Below are 25060 nucleotides of genomic sequence, written 5' to 3'. Positions count from 1 at the left end.
CATGGTCAGCTCTGTCCCGGAAAAACCCTACCAATGGGTGATGACTCTCACGAAAGCTCCATCCTTCCAGCCCCCTGAGGAAGGCAGGCCCCTGAGGAAGGCCCTAAACTCTGAATCCACACAGCAGCTCTCATGTGATTGGACCCTCAGTGACCTCTCAGTAGGGAATGCACCTGGACAGATGTGCACAGCAGCGCTATCAGGTCCCGTGTGGCCTCTGTCTGGGAGAGAAGCCAGGTCTGTCTGACGTGTATGGCAGTCCCATGTCCGAAGGCAAGAGCCAGAGCACTGGGGAGGCAGGCGTACGAGAAGGGCATGGAGGTCATAGGATCAGAGTAGCTGCCGGCCGGCCACCCACTGGATCGTGTTAAGGGATTAGGAGACTGCAAACTGGGTAGAAAAATCCTCTCATCTGCAGCTCAAGGCTGTAATCTTAGGACCATGGGTCCCCAAGCTTATTCTATTTCCATTCCTTGCCGCCCCCGCTGGTGTGTGGATTTGGTTTTAATCCCAGTCCTCTGGCACCCCCTCGTTTGGATGGGAGTCACAGCCCGCTCTCCACCCTTTCCAGTCGCCTACTCCATCTGACTCATTGAGTGGCCTTTGTGAGAAGGGAGGGCGGGTTCCGTAAAGCCAAGCCACCCTGTGCAGGGGACATTAGGGAACAGGACCCATCTGTCCATCTAGGGCATCAGTCTCTGGTGGGCCTGGACCATGGGCAACGTCATGGAGGGCAAGTCGGTGGAGGAGCTGAGCAGCACCGAATGCCATCAGTGGTACAAAAAGTTCATGACAGAGTGCCCCTCTGGCCAGCTCACCCTCTACGAATTCCGCCAGTTCTTTGGCCTCAAGAACCTGAGCCCCTCAGCCAGCCAGTATGTGGAACAGATGTTCGAGACTTTTGACTTCAACAAGGTGGGCCAAGGATGGGAGGGAGGGGAAGGGGGGATTCTTGGAGGATGAGCAGCAGAGGGTGAGGGAGAGAGAACAAGAGAAAAGAAGTATCCATCCTAACAGTTACTTCAGGTTTTCACTGTTTCCGAGGCTGAGTCTTATTGTGGAGCCAAGGCTGGCCTTCAACCCACGGTGATCCTCCTGCCTCGGCTTCCTAGTTGCTAGGAATACAAGTGTAAATTGCCATGCCCAGCTTTAGCCACCAAGGAGCTGAGTCAGTTGGTGTTTCCAGCATCTTGTTCGTCTGGAATGTGGATTTTGACTTTAGAGGTTTGATTCAGCAGATGGTAAGGGTCTCCACTTTAGGCCCTGGGGATACAGCGATAAGAAGACTCACTTCACAATGGAAAGCAGAGGTCAGAGGATGAACGCAAGGATGTTCTCTGTCCTCATGTTCTATTCTTCACCTCAGTGGCTTCCAAGGCAGGTGTGAACATGTCCAAGATGGCCACTGAGCACCCTAAGGTGCTGTTTCTGGGTGGGTGTGCTGCTTATGCAGAGAGCCCTAGAAGCTCCTTGAATGTGAGGGGTGAGGGGTGAAGTCAGAGAGAGAGAGAGAGAGAAAGAGAGAGAGAGAGAGAGAGAGAGAGAGAGGAGAGAGAGAGAGAGAGAGAGAAAGAGAGAGAGAGAGAGAAAAGGAGAGCCCGGAGGACACTGAGTTGCCGCTGAGGCTAAGCTGGTCTGGGCAGGCACACCATACCAGCATCTCCATGATATTCTGAGTATTAGAGTATTAGGACTGGACCCAGGCTGGGACCCAAACATCTAACTCCCAAACTCCCAGGACCTTGGTTCACCTTTCCCCGGGGCAGTCTGAAAGTGCAGGTGGTGAACAAGTAGCATGTCTTCCTGGAAACTACCCAGATGCACTGAGTGGGATTTATGGAGATGTTGGAGGGACAGCCTTGAGCCCATGATTGAACCTAGCATCAGCTCGTCCACCTGAATCTGCTTCGAGGATGGGCGCTGTTGCTAAGGTTTCTGTTGGAGCTGGTGTGGTGGTACACACTGTTAATCCCAGCACTCAGGAGGCAGAGGCGGCCTGGTCTCTGTGAAACCAGTCAGGACTACATAGTGGGACCCTATCTGAGATGGAGGGTGGGCAGAGACAGACGTACAGATTTGTTGAAGCTCTTCTGTCAATCTGTAGGTTATCTGGGGCAGTCAGGTATAATGATGGAGGAATCCAAACCTGCAGACCTGCTTCCCCACCCTGTGCTCTGCTGATCATCAGTTGGGCTGGCCTCTCACTGGGACATGGGATCTTGCAGCGATGTGGGGGCTACATACCCACTGTGGCAGAGGGAGCCCCTTGAACACACCATTGTGGTCAGGGCTTCTAGGGAACACCAAGATCCTGCTGTGGTTATATTTAAAACTCACTAATATGTGAGTTAAGAGGCCGAATCGGATTATGAACTCAAGGACCAGCTCAAGGGCAGTGTCCTGGTGTCCGAGGGCCCTTCCGATGGGGGGAGCTGAGCCACAGAGCCTGAGATAGGGTGCTGAGGTGAAGGAGTCACCTCAGGGTGGATACCCCAAAGTGCTTCAGGGAAAGTAGTGGTCCCTCCTGATCAGGTTGGGAGGGGCCCCAGGACCTTACCTCCAAAATCCCTGAAACATCCCCTCTCCATCTGCTACAGAAGCCCTTTGTGTTGAGACATATCTGTAGGAAGAGTCCTTCAAGTCACACACCACCCAACTCCCCCACATTCACCTAACCCTAGTCACTAGTGTGCCATCTCTTCGGTTTCTGTGGCATGTGTTAGCTGGAACTCAATCCTTTTCACTCAAAGTTGGGGGCTGGGCAAGGTGCTGATTGCTGCAATCCCGGCACGTGGGAAGAAGAGGCAGGAAGATGTCCAAGATCACTCTTAGCAACACAGTTAGTTACCAGCCTGCCTGGGGTGCATGAGACCCTGTCCCCATCCCCCAAAGCCCCCTAAACAACAGAAAAGTCAGTCAGCTTCTTGTCTCTGCCCAACCTGGCTCCTCGCGACCCTGAACGCCTTGCCCTGGGGCTTTGCATCGCTGAGGCTCTCTCCTTCTAGAGCAGTGGTTCCCACCCTTCCTAACTCTGCGGCCCTTAAATACAGTCCCTCATGTACGGTGACCCCCAACAGCAAAATTATTTCATTGCTGCTTCATAACTGCAATTTTGTTACTGTTACGAATCGTAATTTTTTTTTCTTTTCGAGACAGGGTTTCTCTGTGTAGTTTTGGTGCCTGTCCTGGATCTCACTCTGTAGACCAGGCTGGACTTGAACTCACAGAGATCCTCCTGGCTCTGCCTCCCGAGTGCTGGGATTAAAGGCGTGCACCACCACCGACAGGTGTGTAAATATTTTTGGAGACAGTTTTCCGAGGGGTTGTGACCCACAGGTTGAGAAGCGGTGCTCTAGAGCCTGCTGGCTCCCGCCTTCCTTGCTGTCTCTGCTCAAGCTTCACCAACCCACTCCCTGGCATCCTGGTTTAAACTTTATTGAGAAAATTGACCCCACTTCTGCCTTTCCTGGCCATGGCTTTTCTACCCAGAGCAGCTTTCATTTTTAAAATTTTACTTTTGGGATGGAGGGTTGGCTCAGCAGTAAAGACTTCTTGCCAAGGACGTGGGTTCTATTCCCAGCACCTATATGGTGCTAACAACCTCCTGTTCCATGGGATCCAGCTCCCTCTTCTGGCTTCTTTGGGTAATGCATGCATGTGGTGCATGGATAGGTGTGCAGGCAAACACCCACATGCATGAAAAAAACTGATTTAATTTTTATTAATTATTAATTCATACTTATTAACTTAAAAATTCACTCATTTAATTTTTTGTTTTCTGGTGCCAGATATTAACTAGCTCTGACCCCTCTGGTCTGACTCTCCCTTGCTAGGGTGTGTGCTTTGTGAGGACAGGGACTTACCTTGTTGATTGCTGTGGTTCCAGATCTAGGACAGTGCCTGGAACATTAGTTACATGAGTAAGTGAATATATGAGAAATCCTGAGCCTTTTGGGCTAATATGGATTTTATAATATACATTAATTTAATTAAACAATTATTATTATGAAGAGCACAGCCAAGCGTGGTAGTACATGCTTGCACTTAGGTGGCTGAGGCAGGAGAAATCACCACAAGTTTAAGGCCAGCCTGGGCTTATAATAAGACTCTCTCTCTCACACACACACACACATACACACACACACACACACACACACACACACACACACACACACACACACACGAGGAGTCTGGATAATACCTTCCCACACCATTGTATTCAGTTGCTCCGTGGGCCATACTGTCTTGACCTTGACCCAATGGCATCAGCACAGGGCCGTTTAATAGCCTGACCTTGAGATGGAACACATCCCTGACCCCTTCCTTTGGAAGCAAAGCGCGGTTAAAGTGCAGTTGTTCAAATGACAGCCCAAGGACAGGGTCTCATGTAGTCCAGGCTAGCCTCAAAGTCATTACCCTGCTGAGGGCGACTTTGAACTTTTTTTTTTTTTTTTTTTTTTCTGAGACAGTTTCTCTGTGCAGCCCTGGCTGTCCTGGAACTCACTCTGTAGACCAGGCTGGCCTTGAACTCACAAAGATCCACCTGCCTCTGCCTCCCGAGTGCTGGGATTAGAGGCGTGCACCACCACCGCCCCGGCTGACTTTAAATGTTTATTTCTCCCTCCTTTGTGCACAGCCACACCCAGTTTATACCATGCTGGGAAACAAACCCAAGACTTTGAGCACGCTCGGCAAGCACTCTGCCATCTAGGCTACCCCCCAGCTTCTGCTTTTGTTTTGTGACAGAGTCTCACTGTACAGTTCAATGCTGGCCTTGAACTGTGTCCGATTCTTCTTCTGCCTCTTGGGTGCTGATGTTACAGGTGTGTGCCACCATGCTTCACTATCTGAGAACCTAGCTGTGTAAGTAAAGTTTTATTAGAGCATACTATACTCACTTATTTAAGAACTATGGGACTGGGATATAGCTCAATGGTAGATGCTCGCCTAGTGTGCTCAAGGCGTCTGAGTTCTGTGGCTGCGGCTCAGTTGGTAGAGTGTTTGCATAGTGTACTCAAGGCTTGGGATTCAACTCACCACATAAACGGGCTGTGAGGGTGCATGTCTGCAGTCTTTGCACCCAAGAGGTGGAAGCAGAAGAATTAGAAGTTCAAAGTTATCCAGGCTATATAGGGAGTTGAAGACCAGCAAAGCTTAGAGACTTTTTTTTTCTTTTAAAGCATGGGTTTCTATTCTCAAAATTATCTCAAAACATCAAGAACATTATTATAGCAGCACCGAATGACAGTGGCCTGGCTGCTATTTGACTGTGTGGCTGAAACACTGACTCATACGACCCCTTAAAAAAAGTTAGCCATTCCAGTGAGAGGACCTCTGGGTACCAGGGAGCTGCCCCAGATACACGGAAGGGGGCAAACCAGGGAGGTAAAGGGGAGGCCTGGGCCCTGCCCCCTGCTGGTGTCTCCTGGGCGTGAATGTGCAGGGTCATCACACCACACACAGGTCCGTGTTGTTCTTTCTGGCTGTGTCTGTGCATGGTGTAGAGTTTAGAAGACCCAGATTCAGGACAAGGGCTTTGTCATTCAGTTAATTGTGCGGCCTCATCATTCTCAACTTCAGCTTGAGTGGGGCCAGAAGTGGGCAACTCCTGGGAGAAGCTGTGGGATGAAGTGAGCCAATGGGAATTCTCAGCACAGGGAAGTCCATGGAAAGGGCTGGAATAAAAGGACTAAGGGCCAGGGAAATAGCTCAGCCAGTAAAATGCTTCCATGCAGGTGTGAGGGTCTGAATTTGATCTCCAACACCCACGTAAAAAGCTGGATGGTGCCAGGTGGTGGCACATACGCTTTTAATCCCAGCACAGGCCTCAAAACTACACAGAGAAACCCTGTCTCGAACCCTCCCCCCCCAAAAAAATTGCTGGATGCACACTGTAACTTTAGCCCTGGGAAAGGGAGTAGATATAGGTGGGTCCCTGGGGGCTCACTAGCCAGCCAATTTAGCTGGATCAGTTCCAGGTCCCAGGAGAGACCCTGTCTCCAAACATAATGTGGAGAGTGATAGAGGGAGACACTTAGTATCAACCTCTGGCCTCCAAAAGTATAGCCATGTACACACACACACACACACACACACACACACACACACACACACACTACACGCTCCACAGCTTGTGCTGTTACAGAGGAGAATCCATTTCACAATCTCTTTACTTAAATTATTTTTTTTGAGATGTGTGTCTGTAGTGTGATACTCACAATATAGCCCAGCATGACTTTAAACTTGAAACAATCCTCCTGCCTCAGTCTCACACGTTATTGGGATTAGAAGTGTGTAGCACCCTGCCCATACCACAGTTCTGGAAGTTCATATTGTCTTTCCCATCTCCGCTAAGGACATGGGGACTCAGAGGAACTCTGTGACTTGTCCAAGTTCACGTCTTTCCCAAGAGGTGGCTTCGGTCTTTTTGGTTTTTCCATTGCTTCTTTGTAGTCATTTAAAAAAAAATCAAAACAGTAATGTAACTCCTTGTTAGAATGTTCAGTAATACAAGAAGATGAAAAGTGAAGATCGAGGTACCAGGGCTGGAGGCATGAGCTCTTAGCCCAGCATGCAGGAAGCAGGGCAGGAAGATCCTGGGTTCCAGGCCAGCCTGGGCTACAGCACAAGACCCTGCTTATTTAGTGCTTATTATGTGTCAAGCAGTTTTCTCTCCTCTTCACGCGTTGTTGCAAAGGGCCTTGTTCCATCCCGATGGCCGTCCTGGGAGGTACGATGAGCAGAGATGGAATGAGCTAAGGTGTGTGCGGAAGCCCTCGAACACAAGACAGCACCCCACAAATGTTCACTCTGAGCCGGATCCTTGCTGTGTTGCTCAGGGTGGTCAAGGTCTTGCTTAAGGCCAATGGCCAATCAGACCAGGGGGATCTCAGAGGCCATCTCGCCACGTCCCTGCCAGCTCCCTTGCACGCATCCGATGACAGAGATCTCATTCCTGACTCAGATGGCCCTCCCACAGACCTCTCCATTTACAGCTCTAATCTGCCTGTTTGGACACCCTTCCTTGACATGCTAGGATTGAACAGGAGGCAGGAGCAGAGTGGCAGGGGTGCTGGAGGACTGTCCGACAAACAAGTCTTATGCTCCTTGAGCTGCGGACATAGTCGAGTGGTAGCATGCTTACCCGAGGTACTTGAGGCCCTAGGTTAAATCTCCAGTATTGCAACAACTTTAGGCTACACATGAAAGTCACATGTTCCTCCATGACCAACCCCCTTCAAGACTCAGTGGAAGTGTCACCTTCTCTTGAAGGGTCGTCTGAAGTCCCCTTCTGTCCTGCCCTAGCAGAGCTGGGGTGATGCTATAATGTCCCGTCCAGATACTGGATACATCGTGATGGCATAGGCATCCCCCCGCCCCCTTAGTGACTTTGTACTGGTCATAATGAGGAGCCATCCTGGGACTGGAGAGATGGCCCAGTGGTTACAAGCACTGGCTGCTCTTCCAGAGGACCTGGGTTCACTTCCTGCACCCATGTGGGGCAGCTCACTGTGGCCTGTAACTCCAGCAGATCTGACACCTTCACATCTGCACTCACGTGCACACACCCCACTGGGCAGCACACACACACACACACACACACACACACACACACACACACACCCCGCACGCATGCACGCACGCACACGCACATAACTGAGAAAGGAGTTAGGTGCTGGAGACAGGGCTCAGTGGCTGAGTGCTTGCTGCTCTTTCAGAGGCCCAGAGTTTGGTTCCCAGCACCCACATCAGGGTACTCACAACCACTCCAGGGACTGTGACCTCCTCTGCTGGCTTCCAAGAATACCCACCCACACATACGGCAAACACACAGACACACATAAACAAAAATAAATAATTTTAAAAAATATTTAATTTATTTTTATTTTGTGTGCGTTGGTGTTTTGCCATGGGTGTCAGGTCCCCAGGAACTGGAGTTACAGACAGCTGTGAGCTGCTGTGTGAGTCCTGGGAATTGAACCAGGGTCCTCTGGAAGAGCATCAGTGCTCTCAACCGCTAAGACATCTCTCCAGCCCAGTAAATAAATTTTTTAAAGAAAGCAAACAGAGCTGGGTGTAGTAGCACACACCTTTAATCCCAGCACTCGGGAGGCAGAGGCAGGTGGATCTCTGTGAGTTCGAGGCCAATCTGGTCTACAGAGTGAGTTCCAGAACAGCCAGGGCTACACAGAGAAACCCTGTCTTGAAATAAAACCAACAAGGAAAAAGAATGACAACATCAAGCAGCATTCACCGACTTCCTGTGCTCCGCTGTGCCTGCTGCTCCAGCTCCAGGAACTCACTTCATCAAAAGCAATGCTGACAGTCCGCGCCACTGCCGCTAGTCTAGATCATAGAAGGGACAAGCTAAGTCCCACATCCTAAAACTCAGAGAGGGCCAAGAGGCGGGATTTCAAACCCGCACCTCCAACCCTGTACTCCTGTCAGGACAGGGCGGACTGTTTCACTGAGCTCCGAGTCCTCACAGTCTTAGCGTACAACAGGGCTCAGTGGAGCTTGAAGCCAAGAGGAAAGAGCCTCCACGTGGGCATCCTCCCCTACCTGCCAGGCCCAGCAACAGGTTTGATTGACAGCCTCTGAGGCGGGCAATGTTGGAGCGTCCACAAAGACAGATATTGGTGGTACAATGCACAGGCCTCTGCTCCCTTCTACTTAGCATCTGAGGGCTTTTGGATGCAGGGGTGGGGTGAGGGAGTGAGGAGGCAGGATTGGGCAGAGTCTTGGAGCGGGGTTCTGGCTGAAGCGGGAGGGGCTCTGAGAAGGGTGGGCGGGGCCCTGGCGTGCTGACCCCGCCTCGCCCCTCTCCGCTCACCCAGGATGGCTACATTGACTTCATGGAGTACGTGGCCGCGCTCAGCCTGGTCCTCAAGGGCAAGGTGGAACAGAAGTTACGCTGGTATTTCAAGCTCTACGACGTCGATGGCAACGGGTGCATAGACAGGGACGAGCTGCTCACCATCATCCGGGTAACTTCAGGTGCAGAGGGCTGGGCCAGTGGTGCGTGGTGGGTGGTCAAGGGTGGGTGCCGGGGCTGAGAGCCCAGGATAGAAATTGCAGCCCAGAATTGGGGTGACAGCTTTCTTACCAACTGCATGATGATAACTGGGTCTCAGTTTCCTCATTGGTACTAAGGCGTTGCTAAAGCCCCACTCTTTACCCGTGTGTGTGTGTGGGGGGGGGGTATGGGAGGCCAGAGGAGGGTGTCAACTGTCTTGCTCTGTCCTTCTGTCTTATTGAGACAGGGTCTCTCACTGGAGCTAGGTTGGTGACCAGCAGGCCTCTTGCCCCACCCCCACCCTCACCCCCAGCCCTTGGGTTACAGGAGCAGGGCCACACCTGGTTTTTTACCTGGGCAGCAAGCATATTTTTTTTAAGATTATTTATTTATTATGTATAGAGAAGAGGGTGCCAGATCTCATTACAGATGGTTGTGAACCACCATGTGGGTGCTGGGAATTGAACTCAGGACCTCTGGAAGAGGAGTCGGTGCTCTTAACCTCTGAGCCATCTCTCCAGCCCAGCAAGCACACTTTTACAGCCATCTCAGCATTTGAGTCTCAATATGTAGACCAGGCAGGCCTGGAACTCATGGAGATCTGCCTGCCTCTGCCTCTGCCTCTGCCTCTGCCTCTGCCTCTGCCTCTGCCTCTGCCTCTGCCTCTGCCTCTGCCTCTGCCTCTGCCTCTGCCTCTGCCCTGCCTCTGCCTCTGCCTCTGCCTCTGCCTCTGCCTCTGCCTCTGCCTCTGCCTCTGCCTCTGCCTCTGCCCCGCCCCTGCCCCTGCCCCGTCCCTGCCCCTGCCCCTGCCTCTCGAGTACAGAAATTAAAGGCATGTGCCACCACGACACCCCCTGCCCCCCCCCCTTTTAATGACAAGGTCTTACATTGTAGTGTAGACTGGTTCACAACTACTTGGCCATATTGACCTTGAATTTGAGGCAATCCTGCCTCAGAATCCCAAGCGCCCGAGGCCCTGAGGTACCACGATCTCCACTCTGAACAGCTCTCGGGTCTGACAAGTTTGCTCTGCTCACCCTCCCCACCCCTGAGACGGATGTCCTGACTTCTGTCTGTTTGTCCTCCCAGGCCATCCGAACCATTAATCCCTGGAGCGACTCATCCATGAGCGCCGAGGAGTTCACAGATACCGTGTTTGCCAAAATCGACATCAACGGGGATGGTGAGAGGGCCGAGGAAGGGGTTCCCCAGGGGATGGCAGCACCCCTGGAGAGGGGCAAGAGAGGAGGAGAGGGGGCCTCCACCTACCTCTGCTCTGGCTCAGAACCGGATTTTGGGGATCCCTGCACCAGATCTTGGGTTCTGGATCCCTTACCATTGCCCCCCAGAGCTGGCTCTGTCCCCGCCCTTTGCAAGTATCCAGCCCTGAGCCCTGGACTACTGAGACCTCATCCTGCGAATCCCTTTCTCTCCATCCCAGGGGAACTGTCTCTGGAGGAGTTCATGGAAGGCGTCCAGAAGGACCAGATGCTCCTGGACACGCTGACCCGAAGCCTGGACTTGACCCGCATTGTGCGCAGACTCCAGAACGGTGAACAGGAGGAGGCCGGCGCTGGCGACCCTGCAGCAGAGGCTGCGGGCTGAGCCTCGCCCTGTGGCTTCTGCATGCTGAGGGTTGGCCCGGTGCGGTGCCTGATGTGGTTGTTTTGTTCTTGTCTTAACATTACATAGATTCTCCTGAACTCTGCAGAGGCTCGGCTTGTTTCTTTGGGTGCATAGTGCCAGCGGAGGGCAGTAGCGTGGAGTTGAGAGCCGCACAGGGGATGGTCCCTGGTCCCTCCTTCCTGCTTGGTGCTTCCTGCTGGTATCTCTCCGTCCTGACGACCCTCTCTTGCCCCTCACATCTTCTTGCCCAGCTTCCCTGCCGTATTTCCAGGCCACGTCCTTTCAAACGTGGAAGCTCTGAGAGGCTCCTGGACCTCTGATGGAATCCTGGCATCTGCTAACGCAGCTTGAGGCAGTCACACCCTGCCCTGACCCTAGAGTCTGTTTGTGTGGCTTCAAGTGATGAAGAGACATTTACTGAGGATCTAGTGTGTGTCAGTGCTGATTGAACACCCTCCAGCCCGCTTCATACACATCCATTACTCCATACACCTCCATGACTCAGGGAACAAATCTCCTTGCTTACCTGGGATACTATTGCATTTTTCATGGACCTTTTCCATCTAAGTGATTTCTAAAGGAAACCTTATAGCAACATCCTGGGAAATACAAAACCCCAAGGGGCTGAGACGCCACTCAGCAGCAAGAGCTTGGTTGCTTTAGCAGAGGACCCAGCACTCACATGGCGGCTCACAAACCTCTGTAACTCCAGTCCCAGGGATTGGACGCCCTCTTCTGGCTTCCGTGGACAATGCACTCGCGGCACACAGACATATGCAGGCAAAGCACCCATACACATAAAATAAAAATACGACTAAAAAAATGAAACAAAACAAAAAAAACACTCAGTTCAAGCTGGGCACAGTGGTGCACACCTGTGATACCAGCACCCAAGGGGCTGAGGCAGGAGGATTGCCACAGGTCTCAAGCTAACCTGGGCTTCTGAAACTGTCTCAATTGCTCCACAAAATGAAAACAAATAACCTCTCCTCAGGAACAAAAACAACAACAAAAACCTGGGCCTAGTGGCTTACACTTGTCTTAGGGCTCTAGGGCTTGAGGCAGGAGTTCTGGCTAGCCTGGGCTATAGAGTGAGCTCCAGACTAGCCTGAGCTACAGTGTGGGAACTTCTTCAAACAAGCAAAGAAACTTCCCCTCAAGGTCAATAAGTTAGTTTGCTTTATTTTAACGTAAAAACATATCTACTCAAGGTAAAGCCAATAATCCACCAGGCTTCACATTTCAGTGTCTAAGCGTGACACTGCTCCAACTTCCTGTCCTTGGAGGGGCCTTCTGCAGCTGCACTGATGGAAAGGGTTACCTAGGGAGGACCCTGGGAATCTAACTTCTGTACTGGGGTTGCAGGAAAGAGGTTTACATGACTATCTAGAAACTGTCTAGTCGGCCTGCAGGACATTAGGGAGTCCAACAGCAGTCGGAGGCAAAGTCTGGCCTGGAACCCCAGTGCACAGGCGCCTGGTTCTCCCCAGAGATGTCTCCACCCGTAAGGAGGCATGTGGGCTATGGCTGGACATGGTGGCAGGCTCACACTGGCGATGGGTGAGGAGGAGGAGCTGGGGAGCAGCACCCAGCAGAGCTGACACCTTCTCTGGTAAGCCCAGCAGGTCTCCAAGAGCAGGAAGATCTTAACTATCTGCTGCCATCTGCCCCTTTTGTCAAGCCTGGTGGCCACCTGGGGGAGGAGGCTGCTCAGGGTGGGTGGGGCTGTATCACGGTCCTTCCCCGTCCTTATTCTCTTTCCTGACTGCTTCCTACCAATCTTTGACTCCCACCCCACCCCACCCTGCAGCCGCTTCATCTCCACCAACACCTAAAGATTAGAAGGAGCCCCACAACTCCCACCAAAGCCCAGTTCTTCCAGGAGCAGTTGAGGAGCAGTGTGACAGAGTTCCCCTACAATGCTAGTAATCCCGAGAATGGACTGAACCCCACTGGGCTTCTGCAGACCCGGCAGACGCTGCTCATCCCCTTGTTCTCCCACACCCGGAGTATCAGGAAGTCCACACCAAGCAAGAGTCAGCCTGAGCCAACCAGGCCAGGGGCCTCCTGCTACTGTGAAAGCCTGGAGCACCCTGGAGGCTTAGAGGGGAATGTGGGCTCCCGCGGGGTCCCCAGGCCCTCAGAACATGGCACTCCTCCGCCTTTGCTGAGTGATCCAGCCGCCAGGGTTGACATCCATCTGGAGCATCTTCATTACCCACTTGTCACGCCGGGCACCTTCAACGAACTCCGTCAGAGACAACTGGCCTGAGCAAGGATGGGAGAGATGGTCACAAGGGGAGGGAAGCCAGGCCTGAGCGTGTGGGGAGGGCCTCTCCTAGTCTGGGCCCCCTGGGTGTGTGGGGAGGGCCTCTCCTAGTCTGGGCCCCCTGGGTGTGTGGGGAGGGCCTCTCCTAGTCTGGGCCCCCTGGGCGTGTCGGGAGGGCCTCTCCTAGTCTGGGCCCCCTGGGCGTGTGGGGAGGGCCTCTCCTAGTCTGGGCCCCACCCTGATACAAACCAGACTGAAACCTCAGATTCTAGTCTGTAGCTTGTCAGTTCTGAGTCCACAGGAGTCTCTTGCAACTCACAAGTTGTGTGCGTGTGCGTGCATGCATGTGTGTGTGTGTATGTGTGTGTGTGCACTCAGGCTCAAGCATGCATATGAAATCCAAAGGACAATTTCCAGTGTCATGCCTCAGGCACCAACTACTTACTTTTACTCTTTTTGAGACAGGATATCACTGTGTAGCCCTGGCTGGCTTGGAATTCATTATGGAGACCAGCCTGGTCTTGAATTCACAGAGATCGTCCTGCCTCTGCCTCCCATACCTTTAATTATTATTATTATTATTATTATTATTATTATTATTATTATTATTAAAATATATGTTTGTGTATATATTTATATATAAACATATATGTTATATGTGTATACATATATTTGTGTGTGCATGGGGGGGCATACACACTCACCACAGTGTGAGTGTGAGGTTAGGGACAACCTGCAGTGGCTGGTTGTCCCCCTCAACCAGGGATTTAATTCAGGTCACCAGGCTTGGTGACAAGCGCCGTCATCCACAGAACCATCTCTCTGGCACCTTTTTATCTTCTAAAAAATATATTTGTGCCTGGAGAGATGGCTCAGAGGTTAAGAGCACTGGCTGCTCTTCCAGAGGACCCAGGTTCAATTCCCAGCACCCACATGATGGCTCACACTTGTCTATAACTCCAGTTTCAGGGGGTCCACCACTCTCTTCTGGCCTCAGTGGGCTCTGCATGCACGTGTTGCACAGACATACATGCATGCAAGCAAACGCTCATGTACGTAGCACAAAATTAAAGTAATTCTCCTTGTTTTCGTGCTCAGCCTTTACCGGGCACTCTCAGCAGAGTTGGGCCCCGCAAACATGTGCTCTGGTGTTTCCGGTGCCCTTTGAGGTTCAGGTCAGCCTCTCCCCAGATCTCTCTTACCGTCTCCATTCTCGTCCACCAGGAGGAAGATCCTGTCCACGACCTCCTCAGGTGTGAGCAGCTGGCCCTGCTGCTCCGGGTCCAGCTCCACCCGGCAGGCTTTCTTCAGCTTGTAAATTGCCTGTCAGAGACAAAGAGCTAGGCTCCTCTGACAGACCTCAGGGACCTGTGTCCCTTAGTGCCACCTCCCTAGCGCTGGCCTCCAGGCCGAGCATCCTCATATCACCTGACCCAGATGTCCTGGCTACTTTTTGTTCATTTGACAGTAGGTAGAGTCACCAGGGAAGAGGGAATCTCAACGGAGAAAACGCCTCCAGCGCCAGTCTGTTGGGCACTTCAGCATCTTCTTGATTAATAATGGATGTGGGCGGGCCCAGCCCACTTTGGCAATGGCACTCTGAAGCTCACCGGCCAGGCCACTTAGTGGAATCAGAGAGCTTTAAGAGTGAAAGACTTTCTCAAAACAAACAAACAAACAAATAAAAAGTATAGGGGCGCCGGGCAGTGGTGGCGCAGGCCTTTAATCCCAGCACTCGGGAGGCAGAGCCAGGCGGATCTCTGTGAGTTCGAGGCCAGCCTGGGCTACCAAGTGAGTTCCAGGAAAGGCGCAAAGCTACACAGAGAAACCCTGTCTCGAAAAAAAACCAAAACCAAACAAACAAAAAAGTATAGGGGCTGGAGAGATGATTCAGTGGTTAAGAACACTGGCTGCTTTTCCAGAGGACCTGGGCTGGATTATCAGTACCCACATGATGGTTAACAACGCCCTGCCACTCCAGTTTAGGGGACCTGACCCCTCCTCTAGCTTGCTCTTGAGGGCACAGCACAAAAATGGTACACCACTGTACATGCAGGGAAAACATCCATACATATAAAATAGCAAAACATAAGTTGCTTAAAAAATATAACCACAAACACACACCACACATGCCACCTGCCCCACAAAAAGAAACAATTTTGATTTTTGTTTTTGTTTTTTCAAGACAGGGTTTCTCTGTGTAGTTTTGGTGCCTGTCCTGGATCTTGCTCTGTAGACCAGGTAGCCTTGAACTCACAGAGATCAGCTTGCCTCTGGCTCCTGAGTGCTGGGATTAAAGGCATGTGCCATCACTGCCCAGCACAATTTTGATTTGTATTGACTTGTTTTTTTTATGTTAGTTGTTTGAGACTGTCAACTTGATTGGATTGAGAGATGCCTAGAAGATTTGTTAAGTACACTTCCACATAAGTGAGGTGTTTTCTAGAGCTAAGCAGATCTAAAAGGCTCTGAGGAATGAATGGCTTAACCCACTGATGGACACAAACCCTGAGGAGACTGGAAGGCAGGTCGTGGAAGCCTAGAAGATGCAGCCTTTAGAAGGATGTCTTTACTGGTGTCGCTAGCCCTGGTTGCATGCTATGGTCACTGTGGTATTTGATGGACAGGAGACTGGAGGAGTGACACCTCTGATCAGGAACCAAAACGGTCCTTCCTGTTTTGAATTCTTCCCTCCAGTACTGTCCCAGCGGTGACAGTTTTGACTCAGATTGTTCTCTCAGGCATGTGTCTCATTCTAGCCAAAGCTGGCGTGGCACTCATCATACCGGGCGCTCAGGCCTTGAACTCTCCATCTTCATGCTTAAGTCTCATGTGTGTTGAGATTAGTGTGAGCTTTGATTTCTTCCCTATTCACTTCTTGTTTTTAATTTCTTTGGGCTTAATTGGCTTTTAGTTTCTGTAGGTGGCTTCTTAGATCACTGGCATTCTTGTTTTCTTTTCTCAAATTCAAATTTGTAGTTCTTATGATTTATCATTATTACTACTGTTGTGTATGTGTGTAATAGTGTGTGTGTCGGAGGGTATATTCTGTATATGCGAGTACATGTGTACCATTGTGGGCGTGTGGAGGTCAGAGGGCAGCCTCCTGGACTCTGTTCTCCCGCTCTACCATATAGACCCCAGGCTTGAACTTAAGTGTCAGGTTTGGTGGGAACCAAACAGTTGGGCCGTTGTTTTGTTTGTTTGTTTTGTTTTTGTTTTTGTTTTTGGAGACAAGGTTTCTCTGTGTAGCTTTGGAGCCTGTCCTGGAACTCACTCTGTAGACCAGGCTGGCCTCGAACTCACAGAGATCCACCTGGCTCTACCTCCCCAGTGCTGGGATTAAAGGCGTGCGCCACCACCGCCCAGCAGCTTGGCCATCTTGATGGCCCCAGATAACACATTGTAAATTATTTCATCCCTTCTACCCTGACTCAATGCCAGGTGGCTCCCTGTTGAGCGGGCCACCATGCCCCAGAAGTGAGAAGGGGACAGGGCACGCCCACAGGCAGATACTGACCTCCACGATGTCCAGTAGCTCCAGGCGGTCGATGCAGCCATTTCGGTCCTTGTCATAGATCTTGAAGGTCCACTTGAGCTTGTGTTCCAGGGTACCCCTCAGCACGAGGTTCAGGGCCGCCACGTACTCCAGGAAGTCAATGGTGTTGTCCTGCATTGAGTGTGGACAGTGTTGAGGCCCCAGATCCCCAGCCTCTCCTCCCCAGAGTGTGAGTCCTATTGACATGATGTCCCCAGACCCAGTGTTCCCTCTCCCCTGTACACAGGATGCCTCTCTGTCCCTGTGCGTGCTGTTCCTCACCCTGGGACCCTGCTCATTCTCTGCCTCTCCCTTCCATGCAGCTGGGATGGCAGACCCATGCCACCAGGGCTAGAGAACTGTTCTTCACTTGTCCAGAGTTTTCTATTCTTACAATATTATCTCCCAACATAATTCAGTTTCTGACCCCCATGCTTTAGGAGGCACATTCTGGCACAGCTCCTTCCTGGTGTAGCCTCCTCCCCTGTGAGGTCATAGAAACTCTGGGACGGACCATTTCTGGGACACCTCTGGCTGGGGTTAATCTCATCTGTGCATGGGTCAGCAACAATTACCCACGGTAGCCTGAGATGGATGGAAACACCCATACCCTCAGCAAAGGCTGGAGGCACCTGGGAGATTAGCTTCCCTGGCTTGGCTGCGGGGTGCGCTGGCCCTGCAGCTCTCACACAGGAAGTTCAAACTGGTGCCTGTGCTGGGGCCAGTTCAGACCGTACAGTCTCGAAAGGTCAGCAAGCAAACAGAAGGAATCCTGACTAGCAAAAGAGACGGCTTTAGCTACCCTTACATTTTTTTTTTGTAGATTTATATTTATTTTGTTTTACATGTGTAACTGTTTTGCCTGCATGTGTATATGTATATCATGTGTGTGCCTGGTGCCCATGGAGGTCAGAAGAGGGCACTGGGTCACACGGAATGGTTGTGAGCCACCATGTGGGTGCTGGGAATCAAGCCTGGGTCCACTGAACTTCCAGCCATATCTCCAGCCTCCATCTTCCTTTTTCAAAACTCCATCCCCAGGCTACACTCAGGAGGGGTGTTGCAAGAGAGAGGAGGGGCAGAGATAGGAGGCTGAGGCAGGGGGATCTCAAGTTTTAGGCTAGATTGGGCTACCTAATAAGACCCTGTCTCAAAATGAACAGGCTGGAGAGGTGACTCAGTGGGTAAGAGTACTTGTCCTTGCAGTGGATCCAGGTTCACTTCCCAGCATCCACAGGGCAGCGTATAACGTCTACAACTCCGGTTCTAGAGAATCAGATGCCCTCTGACCTCTGTGGGCACCAGGTACATGCTGCACTACATATGTAGACATGCAGGCAAAACACTCATATACATAACATAAAATAGATCTCAAAATAATAACAAAATCCCAGTCCTCTAGGTAGGAGCACTGGACCAGGAGTTAAGATGCCTGAGTGAGTACTTAACCTTGGACAAACGGCTCACTTTCTTGGGTTGGATGTGTTGGTATGAAACAGGGTCTGTCCATGCGGTCAGTGTTGGCCACACCTAGCTGTCAATGCGCCACCTTTCACCCCAGTTTTCTCATCATTTAATTTAATTGGGACCAAAAACAAAACAAAACAAAAACCACACCCCTCCTACAGCTTTGAGAAGAGGAGGTGGACCTGCGAGGTGGGAAGTTGGCTCTGTGCCCTGTGGGTGTCTCATAGCTGATCTCAACAGAAGAAGTCCCATCACACTGGAACTGCTGAGCCCACCCTCTGAGTGGGGCTAAGGGCCTTAGACCTTGAGTGGCATTCCCACTGAGTCAGCTTGGCACAAGTTCTTCTGCATGACACTTTCTTCAGATCACCTGTGTGTCCCCTCAATTCAGGGAGCCAAAATAGTCTTTACTCCATACTACAGACCGCAGGGGCTCGGGCATGGTGGTGGATGCCTTTAATCCCAGCACTCAGGAGGCTGAGGCCGGTGGAGCTCTGTGAGTTCGAGGCCAGTCTGGTCTATTGAAGAGTTCCAGGACAGTCAAGACTAGATAGTGAAACCCTGTCTCAAACAAAAATCAAAACAACACAACACAGCAAAAAGGACCTCAGGACACTGAACTAGATAACCTTTAAAAATCACGTCCTTTTTTTTTCATGTAATTTTTTTCTTTCTTTTTTTAAAAATAATTTACTTATTTTTATTTCAGGTACATTGGTATTTTGCTTGCATGTACGTCTGTGTGAGGGAGTCAGATCCCCTGGAACTGGAGTTACAGACAGTTGTGAGCTGCCATGTGGGTGCTGGGAACTGAACCTGGGTCCTCTGTAAGAGCAGCAAGTGCTCTTAACCACTGAGCAATGTCTCCAGCCCCCGAATTAAAATACATATTTGAAGCAAAGCTAGAGTCGAAGAGAATTTGATACAGATTTTACACACTAGGGTTGAGAGAGAGAAAGACAACTTGGGAAGAAAATAAGAGACACGTGGCTCTGGGCTTCTCGAAGGACAGGAGCAATGGATTACATTAAGATCGGACCTAGGAGAAGGCCCGGTCCGTAAAGTGATCGCCATGCAAGCATGAAGCCCTTCCCTGGCACCTACACAAAGGCTAAGCAGGGGCCGGGCGGGTCGGGTCGAGAGACCGCATCAGTCAAGGGCAGGCGCTTCCCCACCACCTGTAACTCCAGTTCCAGGGGATCCACTGCCCTCTTCTGGTCACCACGGGCACTGCACTCATGTGCACAAACCCTCACACAGTTTAAAATTCAGTAGATCTTTGAAAAGAAACCACGGAGTGTAGTGGCATCTACTTGCTGTTGCTGAGAGAGTGGATAAGGAGGATTTCTGGGCTTACTGACCAACCAGCTTATCCTCATCAGTGAGCTCCAGCCAATGAGAGGTGGTGTCAAAAAAACAAGATGGACGCCTCCGAGGAAATGACACCTGAGGTCCATCTCTGGCCTCCATATGCACACAAATGTACCTCCCGTCCATAAACACATGAATACAAACACACATACATACAAATTATAAGGCCCAATTACCATGTGTTTATTATGTAATTTAGTGTCTTTTAGCTGCTGGTGCCATTGGAGGGCTTAAAGAAACTCTAGAACTTGATTCATGCAATCCCCCGTGTCTTAGAGTTGAAAGGGGAGCTGGAGAGAAGACTCAGCAGTTAGAGCATTTAACTGGTTCATCAGAGGACTGGCGTTTTTCTGGATCCCAGTACCCACATTGGGCAGCTCACAAACACCTGTAACTCTAGCTCTAAGGTATCTGATGCCCCTTTCTAGCCTCCACAGGTACGTGCACACACACACACACACACACACACACGCGCACGCACGCACACGCACGCACACATGTACAATTAATCTTTTTTTTTTTTAAGAGGTAAAAGGGACTTTGGGAACTACCCACCCACCTCCCAGTCAGTGTAAAGCCCCCTCCACCCTCCACAACAGGGAAGAACCGAGAGGCCTCCGTCTGAAGGACCCTAGCAAGGGGCGCTCTTCGTCTGTGCTAAGATGGCTTTGGGACATCTCAGTTCCCTGCATTAAGAGCAGCAGGGGCTCTAGGGGGTGACAAACTGCCCCTTTGCTGCAGCTCCTGACTCAAAATGCCCAGGCTGTGTGCCAGGGACCCTCAGCTCTCAGGGAGAGGATGCAGAGAGCCGAGGAGAAGAAGGGAGAGGGACACATGATGGCAGAGAGGAGTGGGGGAAATGGCGGGACAGAAAGGGCGCAGGGCACGGAGGGTCTCCTCTGAGGGCTCAGAGATGGGAAGGGCACCGGGTGCACTGGTCACGAGTCCCCTGCAGGGAGGGCTCCTTACCCCGTTCTTGTCGAAGGCTCGGAACATGCCCTCCACATACTGGGTGGCCTCCTCATTGCCCGTGACCTTGAAGAAGCGTTTAAACTCGTGCATGAAGAGGGTCCCACTGGGACACTCCACCACAAACTTCTTGTACCACTCCTGCAGCTCTGCCACGTCCATCTCCCCGGCAGCCTCCGCCTCCTCCCAGCTAAACTGCTGCCCCATCTCGGCTCCTCGAAGGCCTCGGCTGACCTTAGGCTCCGGCCCCTCGCCTCCGTTGCCTTGGTTCGACCAGCACTTTCATTGTCTTGGGGAAACTGAACTTGATTGGTAGTGAAGGACCTCCAGAAGGGGGGCAGCCCGGGCCAGCTTAGCTGTGTAAGACCATTAGAAGATTCCCCCGTGTCTGACCTCCATATGGCTAAGCTTCCTCAGCCTCCCCCTCCACAGGTCCGGTGAGAGGTAGCAGGCTATGAGCGTAAGAGCCCTGTGGGTTTTCTCCATCCCTCCAGTGTCTGTGGCTCCCTCAAAGGCCACGCCTGAATCTGGAAGTTTTCATTTTCCAGCTTAAAGGACAAATGCTTCTCTCCAGTCATTACTCAGGCCCTGAACTCTCTCCCTCTCTCTCAAGCACTAACGACCGGCAGGATCTGGGAGTGTGGGGCTAAAGTATCTTCGAGTGTCTTATGTTGAAGGCCACGTGACCCTCCTTTAGAAGCAGTTACATATTTACGCTGTTGACCAAGTATGTGTTCATTACATATTGAATCGATTACATACTCATTGTACGAGACGCAGGGGGATCTTGAGTTCAGAGCCACTCTGGGCTACCCTGTTGACACAGGAAGACACCCCTGTGTCAACAACAAAACAATCAAATTATATATTTATGCTATCTTTTAGATTTTATTTATTTTTTGAGACAAGTTCTCACATTGTAGCTCTGGCTGTCCTAGATCTCACTCTGTAAACCAGAATGGCCCTGAACTCACAGAGATCCACCTGCCTCTGCCTCAAGTGCTGGGATTAAGGACTACCATGCTTGGCTGCATTTTATTTTTATTTTATGTGAACGGGTGTTTGTTTGTATATATGCACGTATGTATCACATGAATGCAGTGTTTCATAGAGGTCAGAAGGTGTCAGTTCCTCTAGATGTGGAGTTACATTCGTGGTGAGCCACCACGTTGGATGCTGGGGACTGAATCCGGGTCCTTTACAAGAGCAACCAGTGTTTTTAACCACTGAGCAGTCTCTCCAGCCCTTTTGCTTATTTTACTTTTAAAGATTTTTCTTATTTTAAAATTATATGTATGTGTGTGTGTGTGTGTGTGTGTGTGTGTGTGTTGTATATGTGTATATGTTGTGTTCACGTGAGTGCAGTGCCTATGGAGGCCAGAAGAGGGCGTCAGATCCTCTGGAGTGGGAGTTACAGGCAGTTGTGAACCACCCAACACAGGTGTCAAAGTCTGAACTCAGGTCTCTACAAGAGCAGCATAAGCTCTTAACCACTGAGCCATCCCTCCAGCCCACCAGAACCTATTTTCTTTCTCTCTCTTTCTTTCTTTCTTTCTTTCTTTCTTTCTTTCTTTCTTTCTTTCTTTCTTTCTTTCTTTCTATCTATCTATTTATTTATTTATTAAAAGTTTTTTTTTTCATTTTACATACCAATCTCAGTTCCCTCTCCCTCCCCATCCCACCCCTATCCACTCCTCAGAGAGAGGAGTCAACAAAGTCTGGCATACTAAGTTGAGGCAGGACCAACACCCCCCACCCCCGTGTCAAGGCTGAAACAACAGGGCATCCCACCCCTAGGGAGTGTGTTCAAAAAGCCATTTCATGCACCCGGGATGAGTCCTGGTTCCACTGCCAGGGGCTCCCTAGACAGATCTAGCCACATAACTGTCACCCACAATCAGAGGGCCTAGCCGCACCTATTTTTTTAAGTGGCCGTGGTACTGCACACTTGCGGTTCCACCGTGGAAGGGAGGCTCGGGCCGGAGCTCATCTCCAGCGATCTGTGCCAGCTGACACCCCAGTTTCTCTGAGCCTCACCACTCAGCCCCAGTGCAGGAACTTCCGCTGTCTCCCTTTCACGGTCTAGTGAAGTTTTCTCCCACATCCCACATTCCTCTGGGTCTGAGGCTAGTGCTCTCCTCATACCCCACCATTCCTTCAATGGCTCCTTTTCTCCCTCAAACTGTCTGTTCCAGGGCTGGAGAGATGGCTCAGTGGTTAAGAGTCCTTTCTACTCTTCCAGAGAGACTGGGTTCGGCTCCCAATACCCACACTGAGCGATCACAACTGCCTGTGATTCCAGTTCTAGGGGATCCAACGCCCCCTTCTGGCCTCTGCAGGCATCTGCAGCCACATGGTGCACATACAGGCCAGCACATGCACATATATAAAAATAAAAAATTTTAAGTGCTTGTCCCTTTGAGGCCATGTCCTGCTCTGCTTTACTCTTTCTTGTTACTGTCCTTCAAGAGTAATGCCACACTTGTCCCCAGGCAGCGTGTCCATGATGTCAACAGCCACGTGGATGACTGACCATCCATCCACACCAGCTCACAAATCCTTGGCCTCCTTAGCTGTTTTTTGTTGTTGTCTATTTAGCTCATTAATTTGTGTCTGTGTGAGCACAGGCACATGTGTACCACAATGTGCATGCAAAGGTCAGAGGGCATTTCCAGGAATCTCCTTCTACCTTGTTGAGCCAAGGTCTCTCTCGTTTCTGCTGCTCTGCTTCCTACTCCTGTGAATGTCTGGATGATTCTCCTGTCTCCATCTCCCATCAAACAATGTGAGCGCCAGGCTGCAGGTGCACACCACCACGTCCAGCTTTTCCTGTGGGTTCCAGGGACTGATCTCGAATCATCAGCAACTGATACGTTTGCCTCTTCAGCTATCTTCCTGCCCTCCACCCGCTAAATAGTAACAAGCATCACCACCTCTCCTGTTCACCCGTGGTCCAAACAGTAGCAGCCTCTGGGAATTTGTTATGTACAGAATTTCCCAGGTGTCCACTCCTAGTGAGCTGACTCAGGCACCTTGGGGTGCGGCACAGCACTGTTCAGAAAGCCCTGCAGGGCTTCCGAACACAGCGGAGTTTGAAAGCACTGGGCCTTGCCCCGACCAGTTTCTCTGCTGTCTCTGAAAGTCAGCCATCTTATTGATATTTCCTCCCCTTCCAGTTCATTTACATTAACTCCATCCCTCCAGTAATTCACCAACAGGACGACACTTGCAGCCTGCCGATCCAGTGTTTTACCCTGTCATTGCCCATGTCCTTTTCCTCACAGCTCAACATGCTCTCAGTTCCCCATGTGGAACTCTGACCTCCCAGCTAACCCTCACCTGGCCGGGTTGGGTTCCCGCTGAAGCTGTCTCCTGCAGAACTGGGACCTCCCGATCTAACCCTTGACTGGCCGAGCCCTGCCTATGCCCTAACCCTGGCCTGCACCTAGGAGGTTGACAGCCGCTGGGCACCAGGCACAGTCTGCATCCTGTCGCCCTAGGCATGCTTCCCCAGTGAAGTCACACCCCCTCAAGGTGACTGTCCACACACTCTCCACTAATCCCCGAGACCCTAACCCTCGCTTGAATTTGGTGTCTGTGGAGGGAACTGGGATGGAAGATGGATGAGGACAGGGGCTGGAGTGTATAGGCGCCATGTGAATGGGAAGCTGCAGCTTTAAAGCAGGAGAGCAGTGGGCATGACTCACTCTCTAGAACACACTGCTCTGAGAGTGGGGAGTGGTGGCCCAGGCCGTAATCCCAGCCCTTAGGAGGTTTAGACATGAGGGTTTGGCGTTCTGGGCCAGCCTGGACTATATAGCAAGGCTTTGCCTCAAGGGAAAAAGGAATGAACAGGGCTGAAGAGACGGCTCAGTGGTCTAGAGCACTTGCTGCTCTTACAGAGGACCCGGGTTCAGTTCCTGGCACCCTTGTGGCGGCTCATGTCCACCTATGACTTCAGTTCCAGGGACTCCAACCCTCTCTTCCAGCTTCCTTGGGCACGGCATGCATGTAGTGCATAGACATAAATGGAGGCAAACACTTATACACATAAAAGATAAACCTTCAAAAATTAATTATAAGAAACAAATTGTATGTGGGCCTGTTGGCAGACTATAAATCTAGTCACTTAGGAGGCAGGCACAGAAAAATGTATGCTCGAGGCCTTAGTGAGACCCTTGTATAAGAGAGAGAGAGAGAGAGAGAGAGAGAGAGAGAGAGAGAGAGAGAGAGCGCACAGGCTTACTTAGCAGTAAGCACTTGCCCAGCATGTATGAAGTTCAATCCCCAGTATCCAGGGGGAAGAAAAATTAATTCTATGAATGAAACACAACTTGACGTAGTCTCTGGCTGAGGGATCACAAATTGGTTGGGTTTTCACGTGGGCCAGTTGCCCATGACCTGCCCTATAAATACCGCTGACCTAGCTGACCTATGAGGTATAAATATATCACTTTAAAGAAGATTAAGAATCCACAGCAGGGAAGGAGAGCTTGAAGGGGTAACAATAGTAGGATTTAAAGAGGGCAGAACTCAGCATGGAGCAGGGTATTTGCAGAGAGCCCGGCTGCCTGCCCCTGTGCACCAGCGGGGTGCTGAGTCCACTGACCCCCGCCAGGCCTGGCTGAAGCCCCGCCATAGTTCCCATGCTGCTGTTCTTCCCACACAACAGGGCCTGCCGCCTTGCTGAGACCCCAACACTGGATTGTCCCCTCACTCTTGGCCTGTGCCAGCATCGGGCCCACCACACCACTGTGTGTCTGCTCCCTTTGCATACATTATTTATTCCTTAGGACCCCCTTCC

General features: G+C 51.1%; 2 protein-coding genes across 2 annotated transcripts; one reads left to right on the top strand and one right to left on the bottom strand.

The window, feature by feature from the left end:
• The first annotated feature begins 714 nt into the window (after positions 1-714).
• On the top strand, positions 715-10621 carry Guca1a (guanylate cyclase activator 1A). The gene is made up of 4 exons (XM_059281285.1): positions 715-915; positions 8838-8987; positions 10106-10199; positions 10458-10621. The coding sequence occupies exons 1-4, from the start codon at positions 715-717 to the stop codon at positions 10619-10621; spliced, it is 609 nt and encodes a 202-aa protein (XP_059137268.1).
• A 1463-nt stretch (positions 10622-12084) lies between these two features.
• Positions 12085-20463, bottom strand: Guca1b (guanylate cyclase activator 1B). Its single transcript, XM_059243940.1, has 4 exons — positions 20257-20463; positions 16432-16581; positions 14114-14234; positions 12085-12910 (listed from the first exon to the last, which is right to left on the bottom strand). The coding sequence occupies exons 1-4, from the start codon at positions 20461-20463 to the stop codon at positions 12783-12785; spliced, it is 606 nt and encodes a 201-aa protein (XP_059099923.1). The 3' UTR covers positions 12085-12782.
• Between the last annotated feature and the right edge of the window lie 4597 nt (positions 20464-25060).

This window comes from Peromyscus eremicus, chromosome 16_21 (assembly GCF_949786415.1).
Source record: "Peromyscus eremicus chromosome 16_21, PerEre_H2_v1, whole genome shotgun sequence".
Taxonomy (NCBI): domain Eukaryota; kingdom Metazoa; phylum Chordata; class Mammalia; order Rodentia; family Cricetidae; genus Peromyscus; species Peromyscus eremicus.
The sequence above is the reverse complement of the archived record's forward strand: the minus strand, read 5'-3'. Positions and strand labels throughout refer to the sequence as shown.

Bases quoted from the DNA above. Each gene is read 5' to 3' on its own strand.
- Guca1a (XM_059281285.1), top strand. From the start codon at position 715: ATGGGCAACGTCATGGAGGGCAAGTCGGTGGAGGAGCTGAGCAGCACC. The intron at 916-8,837 runs GTGGGCCAAGGA...CCGCTCACCCAG, and splicing joins AGACTTTTGACTTCAACAAG to GATGGCTACATTGACTTCAT. The intron at 8,988-10,105 runs GTAACTTCAGGT...TTGTCCTCCCAG, and splicing joins AGCTGCTCACCATCATCCGG to GCCATCCGAACCATTAATCC.
- Guca1b (XM_059243940.1), bottom strand. From the start codon at position 20,463: ATGGGGCAGCAGTTTAGCTGGGAGGAGGCGGAGGCTGCCGGGGAGATG. The intron at 14,235-16,431 runs GTCAGTATCTGC...TGTCTCTGACAG, and splicing joins AGCTACTGGACATCGTGGAG to GCAATTTACAAGCTGAAGAA. The intron at 12,911-14,113 runs GTAAGAGAGATC...ATCCTTGCTCAG, and splicing joins GGTGGACGAGAATGGAGACG to GCCAGTTGTCTCTGACGGAG.